The sequence below is a fragment of the Bos indicus genome, chromosome 21, assembly GCF_029378745.1.
Source record: "Bos indicus isolate NIAB-ARS_2022 breed Sahiwal x Tharparkar chromosome 21, NIAB-ARS_B.indTharparkar_mat_pri_1.0, whole genome shotgun sequence".
Classification (NCBI taxonomy): domain Eukaryota; kingdom Metazoa; phylum Chordata; class Mammalia; order Artiodactyla; family Bovidae; genus Bos; species Bos indicus.
The window spans coordinates 33,527,044-33,538,801 of NC_091780.1; the positions used below are offsets into that span (position 1 = coordinate 33,527,044).

At 40.1% G+C, this 11,758-nt stretch overlaps 1 protein-coding gene across 3 annotated transcripts in view; it reads left to right on the forward strand.

Moving 5' to 3' along the window:
* The window catches only part of PTPN9 (protein tyrosine phosphatase non-receptor type 9), a 69,634-nt gene that overhangs the window by 54,507 nt on the left and 3,369 nt on the right, over nt 1–11,758 (forward strand). For all 3 annotated transcript variants that reach the window (XM_019983752.2, XM_070775361.1, XM_070775362.1), the window contains exons 8-10: nt 859–952; nt 5,940–6,006; nt 10,857–10,935. In XM_019983752.2, coding sequence (XP_019839311.2) covers nt 859–952; nt 5,940–6,006; nt 10,857–10,935 — 240 coding nt within the window. The remainder of the gene's footprint in view (nt 1–858; nt 953–5,939; nt 6,007–10,856; nt 10,936–11,758) is intronic.

Sequence of the window (11,758 nt, forward strand, 5' to 3'; positions counted from 1 at the left end):
TGAAAATATTTTCTTTCAGTCTGTAGCTTTTCTTTCTTTTTTTCTTTTCTGGTTCTCTTGTGAAGCAGAAGTTTATTTTGATGAAGTTCCTTTAATCATTTTTTCCTCTATGGCTCATACTCTTGATGTCAAGCCTAAGAACACATTGCTTTGCCTTAGAATCCAAAGATTTTTCTACTTTTTTCCCTTAAATTTTTATAGTTTATGTTTTACATTTAACTTAAATTTGTGATCCATTTTGAATTAATTTTTTGTGTAAGGTTTAGTTTGGTGTTCAGATTTTTTCCCTATAGATATCTAATTGTTCCAGCACCATTGGTCGAAAAGAGTATTCCTTCTTCTGTTAAATTGTTCTTGGAACTTTTTAAAATATCAGCTGGGTTTCTTTGTGTGGGAAGATTCCTCTAAGAGTATAACCTTACTAACAACTATTTCTTACCATCAAGAATTAATAACTGGCAGTTTTTAGTATTTTGTTGTATTTGCTTTATCTTTTTATATAAAAGAAAGAGTTAATTGTAAAGTTGAAATCTCTTCTAATCGTCACCATCAATTCTCACTCAGAAGTAGTCATGTGGTATGTTTCCTTCCAGATCATTATGTTTATATCCTTACATATACATTCATACCCATAAATAATATAGACTATTAGTTTATGTGTGTGGTCTTTGTAAAAACTTTTTTGCTTTTAATCAATATATATGCAGATGACTTTTTCAGAATCAAATAATACCAAAGAAAAAAAGTAATGAATGACAAATAGCAGTCTCCCGCCTTACCCTCAGTTCCACTCCCGTTGTCATCCATTTTCAACTCTTGTAGTTGTTTCTTTATTTCAGTTCGTTTCATCTCTTTCAGGTCTCCAGGAAACCTAGAGAAGAACCGCTATGGGGATGTACCCTGCCTGGACCAAACTAGAGTGAAGCTGACAAAACGAAGCGGCCACACTCAGGTAGAAAGATAAATGTCTTTCAGAAGCACTGGGGGAAATGTAAGCCTCTTCCAAAGTGAAGCTTACTAATACTGTAGTAGAAAGAACATGAACTCTAAGCCAGAGAGAGAGAGTTTGAGTTTTAGACTACATACTAGTCTGTTACCATATGAAAGTCCTTTTATGCCCATCTCACAGTATTAAGTGGAAATTAAATGAAATACTTGATGTACATGCTGATAGCCCAAAGTCTGGTATATTACTGTAGGTACTCAATAAATTATTTCTCCTTTTACTCTTTAGTTATAAAGTCATAGACATGTCATCTACCTTACTGGTGTGAGGTTATATATTGCATCAATACCAGAGGACTCATTATAAGTGACCTCTGATTTTTCCATCTAGAAGATCTGACAAAAATTTTAGACAACTAGTGTATGCATGGACTTCCCTGGTGGCTCAGATGGTAAAGAATCTGCCTGAATGCGGGAGACCTGTGTTTGATCCCTGGGTTGGGAAGATCCCCTGGAGGAGGGCATGGCAACCCACTTCAGTATTGTTGCCTGGAGAATCCCTATGGACAGAGGAGCCTGGTGGGCTACAGTTCATGGGGTCGCAAAGAGTCGGACATGACTGAGCACCTGAGCACAAAAGAGATGAATTGGTCAAATGCCTATATTATTTAGTATTGATTCAATCATATCTGTACATATTAAAAATCATATATGTTTAGTAGGGATATTTAGTGAAAATGTTATTCAGACTCTTCACATACATCTGTCCTTATTTGAGCTACTTTTTGAGTCAATCTAACACGGTTTTCCAGAACACATCTTTTTATTTCTTTTTTTAAGTATATTGTCACTGGAAAATTTATCCTAAATCAGAAAAAAAATCTATAACATTAGCACAGTTTTTTCTTTTCTTTCATTCTGTATCTCATGCATCCTCTAAAGCATAATCACTTACTTCTTTTTAAAGTCCTCTTTAGTATGACTTGATTACAGCGACATCCAAAACTTAGAATTTTGAGGTCAGCAATTAAATAGGTGTTATATTTCCTTTTTTTTCCTTCTGATACAACAGTTCTGTCTGGTGACCTCTATATACATCAAAAAACAGCATTGATTGAGCTTCCTGTTCACAGTTAAAGGAGTTTAAATAGTGCCCCTTAACATCACACACAGTATAAGGACTTGTTATATCCCTCCTCTTGTTTCTGGAGGATAATTCTTAGGAAGATGATTGCTTTATATTTGGGCATATATGATATATGAATCAGGACCGTGGGATCATGGTTTTAATCTCTTTGATCCTACTGTTTCAATTCATAAACTGAATTCATAACCCTGTCTAGGGTCCTTACAGAGGGTTTTTGTGCAGTGGTATTAGCTGAGAGTCTGCCTGATTGAAGGCAAATTCATCAGTATTACTGAGTTTTGTCTTTGTTGAATTGAGGCTCTAGAGTCAGAGATATCTGAACGCATCTGTCTTGTTGACTGCTCTGTCTCTAAGACCTAGAACAGTGCCTATCATGTATCAGACATTCAGTAAATTATTTGTGAGTGAATGAGTGAACCCACCCCAGTGTACCAGGAGACTATTCTAGTCATCGTGTAATTAATCTGAAGATCATCACTTGAGTTAATACTCCCTCTCCATACTACAAATATTGGTAGAGGCTTTTTTCCACAGTAAGTGGAGGATTCAGGTTTGTTAGTGAATTGTTTAGCAGGTTTATATATACCTGGAATTATGTTTCTATTGAACCTGGCCCATAACATAATGTGTGTGCTGCTTTGGTTCTTCCTGCTGTTTCAGTTTGCCCCCAAGTCTGCACTTTATCTCTGAGGTCGTTTTCAGTTTTTAATATCTAATGATTCTTCTGAAATTGCTGGTTTTAATTCCCAGTGCTCTCAGAGACAAGGATGCTAAAAACTGGTATCCTTAGTTATAAAGAAATAAGTCCCCTTTAAAGAAGTGCCATTTCTTTTCAAAGCATGAAGGTAACTCCAAGTGTGACAGCTTATATATTACTTATACAATAGTGTTGATTGACATGTACCAGCTAAATCATTTGTACTTTTCTATGCCTTCTCACATGGGCCCTTTAGGGTCCCATCTGAGTGTGCCAGGCAGAACAGAGGATGGGCTTTGGCTGACTGTGGGTGAGGCCTGGATTAAGAGGCCTGGTTGGGGTGAATGTGACTTTTAGCTTGCTGGGTCCACTGCATGTTTCATTAGCTTAGTGAAGGTGTCCTAATCAGGGTAGAGCACTAGTATTAATAGTATGAGGTCACTACCAGTTGCTGTGGGAGAAGAAAAGAGCAGGAAACTTGACTAAATAATCAGTGGGAGGATAAGTTGGTAGACTGACTATCTAATGGACATGCATCCAAATAACATGGGTTTGACCGTGAGATAGAGATGTTTTCTTTTTGTGGTTGAGCCATGCAGCTTACATGATCTTAGTTCCCTGATCAGGGATTGAACCCGGCTCACATCAGTGAAAGACCTAGGTCCTAATCACTGGACCACTCAGGGAATTCCTCAGAGATGTTTTCTGAGGGTGGCTGTGGGGGTACTGACAGCTCAGACTATTCTCCAAGTGTTGGAACCAGTGGCGAAAGGGTTGATGGGGAGTCGTTTTGATCTCTTTAGACTGGAGTGGAGTATGAATTTTCCCTAGTTTCTTGTTGAAACATCTTTACTTTTGCCCTGTAACCCTTCATATCCTCTAATATCCATCCATCCTAGCTGCTAGATACTCTCAACTAGTTATATTGTGACTTGAGGCTGTAGCTGCATCCGTTTGGCTTTTTTATCAGTTTGGACTAAATAGTGTTGACAGAGATCTTGTGAGGAGGTAGAATAAAAACAATAAAAATTTAAGCCTATTTAATTTTCCTGATGGCTAATGATGTAAATAGACGGAGGACATTGGGAGGTGGGAGAAGGCCCGCAGAAGAGAGTGCATCATGAACTGTTCATTGAGATTCTTCTGAAGGTGTGTGGCTTTTGCTTTGTGTCAATTTAGGCAGTAACAGAGCCTGGGTGTTTGGCCCATGCTGTTGATGGTCCTAGGTGTGAGGTGTAACTTTCTTCCTTCTCCAGTCACACTTTGCCTTTTGTGTGTCACCACGTGGACAGGATGTTCCTGCTCAGGTTGCTTGGCTTGCCTCCCTTCTGAGTTTGGTTTTGAGCTGCAGTGCTGTAGTCCTAAGGGACTTTTTTTTTTTTTTTTTAATAGCGGCTTTTCTGAGATATAATACACACACCATACGGTTCACTCTTTTAAAGTGTACAAATCATTGGTTTTTAATATATTCTGAGTTGTGCAACTGTCACCACAATCAACTTTAGAACATTTTTATCACCTAAAAAAGAAACTCACCTTGGTAGTCACTCCCCATTTCCCCCAAGGACATCTGCTCTTTGTGTACTCTTTTGGCCTTTTGTGGACATCTTACGTAGAGTCATGCAATATGTGACCCTTTATGTCTGGTTTCTCTCACTTAGCACGTTTTCAAGGTTCATTCATATTGTAGTATGTATCAGTATTTCTTTTTTATTGCTGAATAATATTCCATTGTGTGTGTGTGTGTGTATACACATCTTATAAAATATTTATTCATTTGTTTATTTTTGGTTGTGCTGGTCTTTGTTGCTGCACTCAGGCTTTCTCTAGTTTCAGCAGGCAGGGGCTACTCTCTAGTTGCCGTGCACAGGCTTCTCGCTGCAGTGGTTTCTCTGGTTGCGGAGCATGGGCTCAGTGGTTGTGGCACATGGACTTAGTTGTCCCATGGCATGTGGGAGCTTTCCAGACCAGGGATCGAACCCATGGTCCCCTACATTGGCAGCTGAATTCTTAACCACTGGACCACCAGGGAAATCCCTACACCACATTTTATTTATCCATTCCATTAGCTGATAAACAATTGAGTTGTTTCTATTTTTTGGCTACTATGAATGATGCTGCTATGAATATTTGTATATGAGTTTTTTTTATGTAGATCTATGTTTTCATTTCCCTAGGGTTTAGAATTGCCAGGTCATATGGTAGCTTTAACCTTTTGAGGAAATGTCAGACTGTTTTCTAAAGTGACTGCACCATTTTATATTACCACTAGTGATGTATGAGGATTCCAGTTTCTTCACATCTTTGCCAATATTCGTTATTATCTTTGACCTGTAGCGATTCTAGTGGGTGTGAAGTGGTATCTCATTGTGGATTTGATTTGCATTTCTCTGATAACTAATGATGTTGAGCAACTTTTCAGGTACACATTGTCCATTTGTATATTCTCTTGGCGAAATGGCTATTCTGATTCTTTGCCCATTTTAAAATTGAATTGTCTTTTTACTGTTTATTTGTGAGAATTCTTTATATAGTCTAGCTACAAATCCCTTATAAAATGTGTGCATTCTGTGGGTTGTTTTTTCACTTTCTTGATGGTGTCCTTTGAAGCACAAAAGTTTTCTATTTTACTGTAGTTCGATTTATCTGTGTTTTTCTTCTGTTGCTTGTGTTTTTGATGTCGTATCTAAGGAGGCTTTGCCTAACCCAAGGTCACAAACATTTATTACTATGTTTTCTTCTACGAGTTTTATAGTTTTAGCTCTTATGTTAGGTCTGCAATCCATTTGGAGTTAGGTTTTGTTTTGGCTGTGCTGTGTAGCCTGCAGAACCTTAATTCCTTGACCAGGGACTGAACCATGCCCACAGCAATGACAGCTCAGAGTTCTAAGCACTGGACTGCCAGGAAGTTCCCTGGAGTTAGGCTTTTGTGTATGCTGTAAGAGGGTAGGCTTGATTTTTCTGCATGTGGATATCCAGTTGTTTCAGTAACATTTGTGCAGGTGAGGTTTTGAATTGGTCCTTTCACTTCTTCACTGCCTGACAAGAAGAGAAAATCCATACCTTGAGTTTTATGTACCTAGTACATCATTTTCGTACCCAATTGGTATATTCCACACAATTGCAATGATATTTCCTTTTTATCATTAGACAGATTACATCAATGCCAGTTTCATGGATGGCTACAAGCAGAAGAATGCTTACATTGGTACACAAGGTAAGTTAGTCTGCCATTCACAAATTGGTTTTGTATCATCTACCTGTGATTGTTTGCACCAGGGGATAGCATAATTTTTAAAGGAAATGGTAACTTGTGGTGATGTTGCAGCCTTTAGATCTTGTGAAAGTGAAAGTCACTCAGTCGTGTCTGACTCTTTGCGACCCCATGGACTGTATAGTCCATGGAATTCTCTAGGCCAGAATACTGGAGTGGGTAGCTTTTCCCTTCTCTAGATCTTGGTCTTTCATAAAGATTGAGGGTTCTTGAAGAAGGCAGATGAGAGGTGTAGAGTTTCTTTATCAAATGTGCCTGGAAACTCACTGCATAGAGATAAACTAGAGATTTGAACACACAACATTTCTACAAGTTTTTGGATTGAGTCTTAGTGTTGCAGACCCAGGGGAATGGACATCAGAATTGACTGGCTAGTGAGATTGTCTTTATGTCAAGTAGGACATAAAGGGATGGCAGTGGACTTCCCAGAGATAGAATTCAGCCTGTGAATGGGTGTTGCTGGCTTAAGAGACTTTCGCTGGTCTGTGTACCATTACAGAGTACACCAGCCTCTAACATGGATAGTCTTTGCTAAGTCTGACAGTGAAGTATTGGGCTCTAGGAGGATTTCAGATGGAGTTTCTATTAATGCTCTTGTGGGCCCTAGTACTATTAATGACTTGTTCTCTGCCATCTCAAGAATACCAGGTTTCCTTCAAAGAGAGTGGTAAGAAATCATAACATAGGAGGATAAGAGAGGCCATCATATGGATTTAAGGGCCATTGACCATTGTGGAGTATGGCCAGCAAGAGATCTGGCTGGTACCTCCTTAATCAAGCGATCACACTTAGTATCACCAATAATGGAGAAACAGATATATGCCTCCTATTCTGATACAATGAGAACTACACAATGTAACCTTTGTTGTATGTTGCCAGTTTTTAAGTGAATCAATCGGATCATGAGAAACAAACCTGAGAAATCCAGATTGTGGAACATTGCTGGAGAACTGGCTTAGATTTTTTCAAGTTAATGCCCTGGGGAAAAAAAAGTGGGGGAGGGATTAAAGGACACTAAAGAGTCACTGATAACCAAAGGCAGTGTGTCATCCATAACTCAATTTGGAAAAATAATTTTTAAGGACAAAATATTGGCACAGTTGGAGACTGTATATTAGATAGTATTGTTGTATTAATGTGTAATTGCTGCAGTGTGATAATGATATTGTTCTATGGAGAATGTTCTTCTAAATACGTGTTCAGGTATTTAGGAGTGAAATGTCATAATGTCTGAAACACATTTTTAAATAGCAAAAAAGAAAATATGTGTTGTGTATATATAGAGAAGGCTTTGTAAAATAATAGCTAAAAATGATAGCCTTCAAGCTAAAGAATGTATGCATACATTGTGCTGTGGTTATTTTTTTTTTTTTTTACTTTCTGTAGGTTTCAAATTTTTCAAAATAGAAATTGAGGGAGAATAAAAAGGAAAAGGGCCTTTGGATTTTTGGTACATTATTAACTGGTCTGATGGTCACAGTCTTACTTTTCCTTAGGGGGGACTACTACCTCCAGAAAGCATCCTTTAAGACCTTAGGAAGAAGTAAGAGAACTATCAGGAAAGATTTTTGGCACGTATAGAATAGGATGTGATCTGCCTGAGAGTAAGGAGATGTCTTTGTTGAGGAGGGTATCTGTGGCATGAGTGGGCTTCTGGAGGGTAAAGTTTGGCTCTAGGGGTCTCAGAGTGCTCCTTTCTCTGGTTTAGACGGCAAATGCACTTCCTAGAGTTGTTAGCTATGCAGGGATTGGATCCTTTAGGCTGGCTCTGAAGGCCCTGTCTGGGAGAGGAAACTCATCCAGAAGTATGAGAGAGTTCAGCACTGATCACTTAGAAGGCATCAGCACTGTTAGGACTGGAAAATGGGTTGGTTTGATATATCTGGTTAACCTTCTTGGCTATATTCCGTGTTCTGATTTTTATTCATAATAGTTCTACTGTTATTTATAAAAGTATCTATTTTAAATATAATAGATATATAATTGCCATCTAATTATTATAGAGACTCTGCAAGGAAGGTTTATAAATCCATGAACAAACTGAAGCTCAAAAAGGTTAAGTGACCTTGGATCACACAGCTAGTAAGTGGCAGAGCCAGGATTTGAGCACATGTCTGCTTGATTCAAACAGACAAGCCAGGTTAGTGGATTGTTTCACCCACATCTGCATAAACTGCTGACTTTGTTTCTTTAGAGATGTCTACTGTTAAAGAATCTAACCTGGGGAAGCATAACTTTCCCTTCTAAATCTCTCTCTTATGCTTCTGAGGAAATTATGACCCTTCTCTGTCCAGCCTGAGTCTTGAGTGGTATTGTCAGGTGCTCTGTGTGGCAACACCAGCTTTGCCCGTGGTTTAAATGTAGAAAATAAAGTCTGTGAGAGCTACTGTGATGCAGAATAGTGAGATGCAAACAAGGCTAAGAGTCAGAGGTAGGGAAAGGCTGTTTTTATTATCTTCTTGACATGCATGCTATAGTAATGCCATGTCCGTTGTGGAAAAGGAAGATGAAAATCACTCATAACCCTGAGACTCAGAGAAAGTGCTGGCATTTTGCAGCATCTCCTTCTAAACCTCATTCTGTGCATACAAATAGATGTGGACATATAAAATACCTAAAAAAACAGGCGTTTTCTATACATTATTTCTTTTTTCTTTTGATGGTTATCTTGTGAATACCTTTCCATAGCAAAAATACAGATCTTACAGTATCACCTTTATGGACTGCTAAAATTCGGGGTATGCCATAATTTAACATCCTCTCTTGTTAAACATTTAGCTTGTTTTCAAGACTTCACATGCTTCTGGCAGTGTCCCCTTCTGCATAGAGGGAATTCTAGTATCATAAAATGTTTGTGCTTCCTAACAGACTTGAGCAAAAATGGCAGTAAAATTAGCAGACTTCCAGGACCAAATCAACCCGTGGTTCTGCCCTGCTTCCTTGAAAGCAAAGGCGGAAAAGGCACTGGAAAAGTATAAGGAATTATCCTGAGCCATTACTCACTTGATTGAAAGGGAGTTATTGGCTCTGAAGCATCTTCAAAGTTCCTGCTGCGTGCCCAGCCCTGTACAGGTTCTAACTCTAAAAGGGGAAGTTGATGACACGGCCCTTGCCCTCAGCACCATGTTTGGCTGAGATATGATTGCTTCTCACAAAGTAAAATGCCTGATGTAAGACCATGTACATCAAATGGTTAAGCTGTTTTGATCCAGCTGTGCCATCGAGAACTGAGAGGAGAGGGAGCCCTACAAAGAATGTGATGTTAAAAGAAAGATTTAGGGAAGAGGCAGTACTTGAATGGAGAAGGACATGGCAACCCACTCCAGTATTCTTGCCTGGAGAATCCCATGGACAGAGGAGCCTGGCGGGCTACAGTCCATAGGGTCGCACAGAGTCAGACATGACTCAAGCGACTTAGCGTGCATGCATGCAGCACTTGAAAATGGGCGGCATGGTGATCATTTTGCAGTGCATAGGAATACTGAATCAGCATCTTGTGCACTGGGAGCTAACATAGTGTTGTAGGCCAGTTATACTTCAAAACAAACAAACTCATAGGAAAAGAGATCATATTTGTGGTTAGAGGGGCAGGGGTTGGGGGAGGGGGAAACTGGATGAAGACAGTCAGAGGTACAAATTCAGTATAGGCTGAATAAGTACTGGGGATGCAATGTGCAGTGTGATAAATGTAATTAACACTGCTGTGTGTTATACCTCAAAGTTAAAATAAAACCTGAGTCCTCATGATGAGGAAAAAAGTGGGTTTTTTTTTTTCTTTTTAAATTTTGTATCTATGTGAAATGATGGGTGTTCACTAAACTTTCTGTGGTAATCATGTCATGATATACTTAAGTCAAATCGTTATGCTTCCTATACCTTAAACTTACACAGTGCTGCAGGCTGACTATATCTCAAAAAAACTAGAAGGGGGAAGAAAAAATGGGTAGAAAGTCAGTGGCAGTAGAGGTGAAACAGAGAGCATGAAAAAAGTCAGAAGTGAGCATGTGTGTCTATATTGTGATGAAGCAAAACTGGCAGAGGTATCCAGAAGAGACTGGAAGAGAAATTCCTATTGAGAAAAGTAAACCAAAATGATATTATAGGAACTTAGAAAAAAAATGATGTAGTCCTTGTGACAGTGAATTTTGGTAGGAAGACAAAAAGATAAAAATCAAAAAATTCCAAAGGCAAAAATAATCTAGGACTTGTGGCTACTTCTGGGAGATGAAAGAAATGAGTGAGTCAGAGTTGGAATTTCCAACTTTTTGAAATGGAATGATTTAAGAATGCAGTACTGTTAACAGAGTTGAGAAAGTATAGAGAGAAGACTAACTTTGAAGGACACTGGATTGCAGACATCCAGGGTCTGAGGATATCGGGTGATGGCACATGGGAGGGGAATGGTTAGGTAGGCAGCTGGTGATTATAAGGCTTAGACGGGGTGAAAACAGCTGGAGACATGTACACAGGTGACACTGTCAGGCTGGATGTGGTAGCTGAGGCCCTGACGATGAGGCTATAAGAGGCTATAAAACAGTGCTTCTTAAGTGGTAGCCTACCTACAGCTTTACCTGGGAATTTTGTTCAAATGCAGAGTGTGCATTTCTGACACTCTCCCGTATGATGCTGGTGCTTCTTGCCCAAGCCCCTCCCTGAATAGCAGGGATGTAGTCAAAAAGGCAGGGAGCCAGCATATGTGCTTTGGAGTTAGTATCTAGGAAAAAACAGAAGAGCCTGAGGAGGAAAGAAGTGCTTGCCAGGGTTATGTTCCTTGTTTTGTTCTTACATTGTAGGCCCTTTGGAGAATACCTACCGAGATTTCTGGCTTATGGTATGGGAGCAAAAAGTCTTGGTGATTGTCATGACCACCCGGTGAGTTCATCCCTTTCCTACCGATTGCCCTTCTTTTCTACCCACCCCCCAACCCCCAAGCATGGGTGATTATAGAGGGGAGTTTAGCTCTTAGAAACAGGGAGGGTTAGGAAAGCAAAGAGTTTGAGCTTTTCCTTAGCTGACCCAGGGTTAACAGAGCCAGGGTATGGTGGAAGTTGGTAGATCTAACGTGTCAGAGCTTTAATCCTTGGCTCTGGTGACGTTGTGTGAGGTATAGCCTATCCTTAGGTCCTGGCCTTAACTACTTACTAGAGGAAGCACTGGGAAACACATGGGGCAGGCCACTTCCAGCCTCCTTCCTGCTTATAAAGGTCAGCTGTCTTCCTGGCTTCTGAATTACCAGTTCCCCATAGTTCTCCCTGGGAGAAGGTGACGGCACCCCACTCCAGTACTCCTGCCTGGAAAATCCCATGGACGGAGGAGCGTGGTGGGCTGCAGTCCATGGGGTCGCGAAGAGTCGGACATGACTGAGCGACTTCCCTTTCACTTTTCACTTTCATGCATTGAAGAAGGAAATGGCAACCCACTCCAGTGTTCTTGCCTGGAGAATCCCAGGGACAGGGTAGCCTGGTGGGCTGCCGTCTATGGGGTCTCACAGGGTCAGACACGACTGAAGTGACTTAGCAGCACCATAGTTCTCCCTTTCCCTGCTACTTTGGACCAGTTTTCTTCTGGTTCATATTTGCACCTGCTGCTGCTGCTGCTAAGTCGCTTCAGTCGTGTCCGACTCTGTGTGACCCCATAGACAGCAGCCCACCAGGCTCCCCGTCCCTGGGATTCTCCAGGCAAGAACACTGGAGTG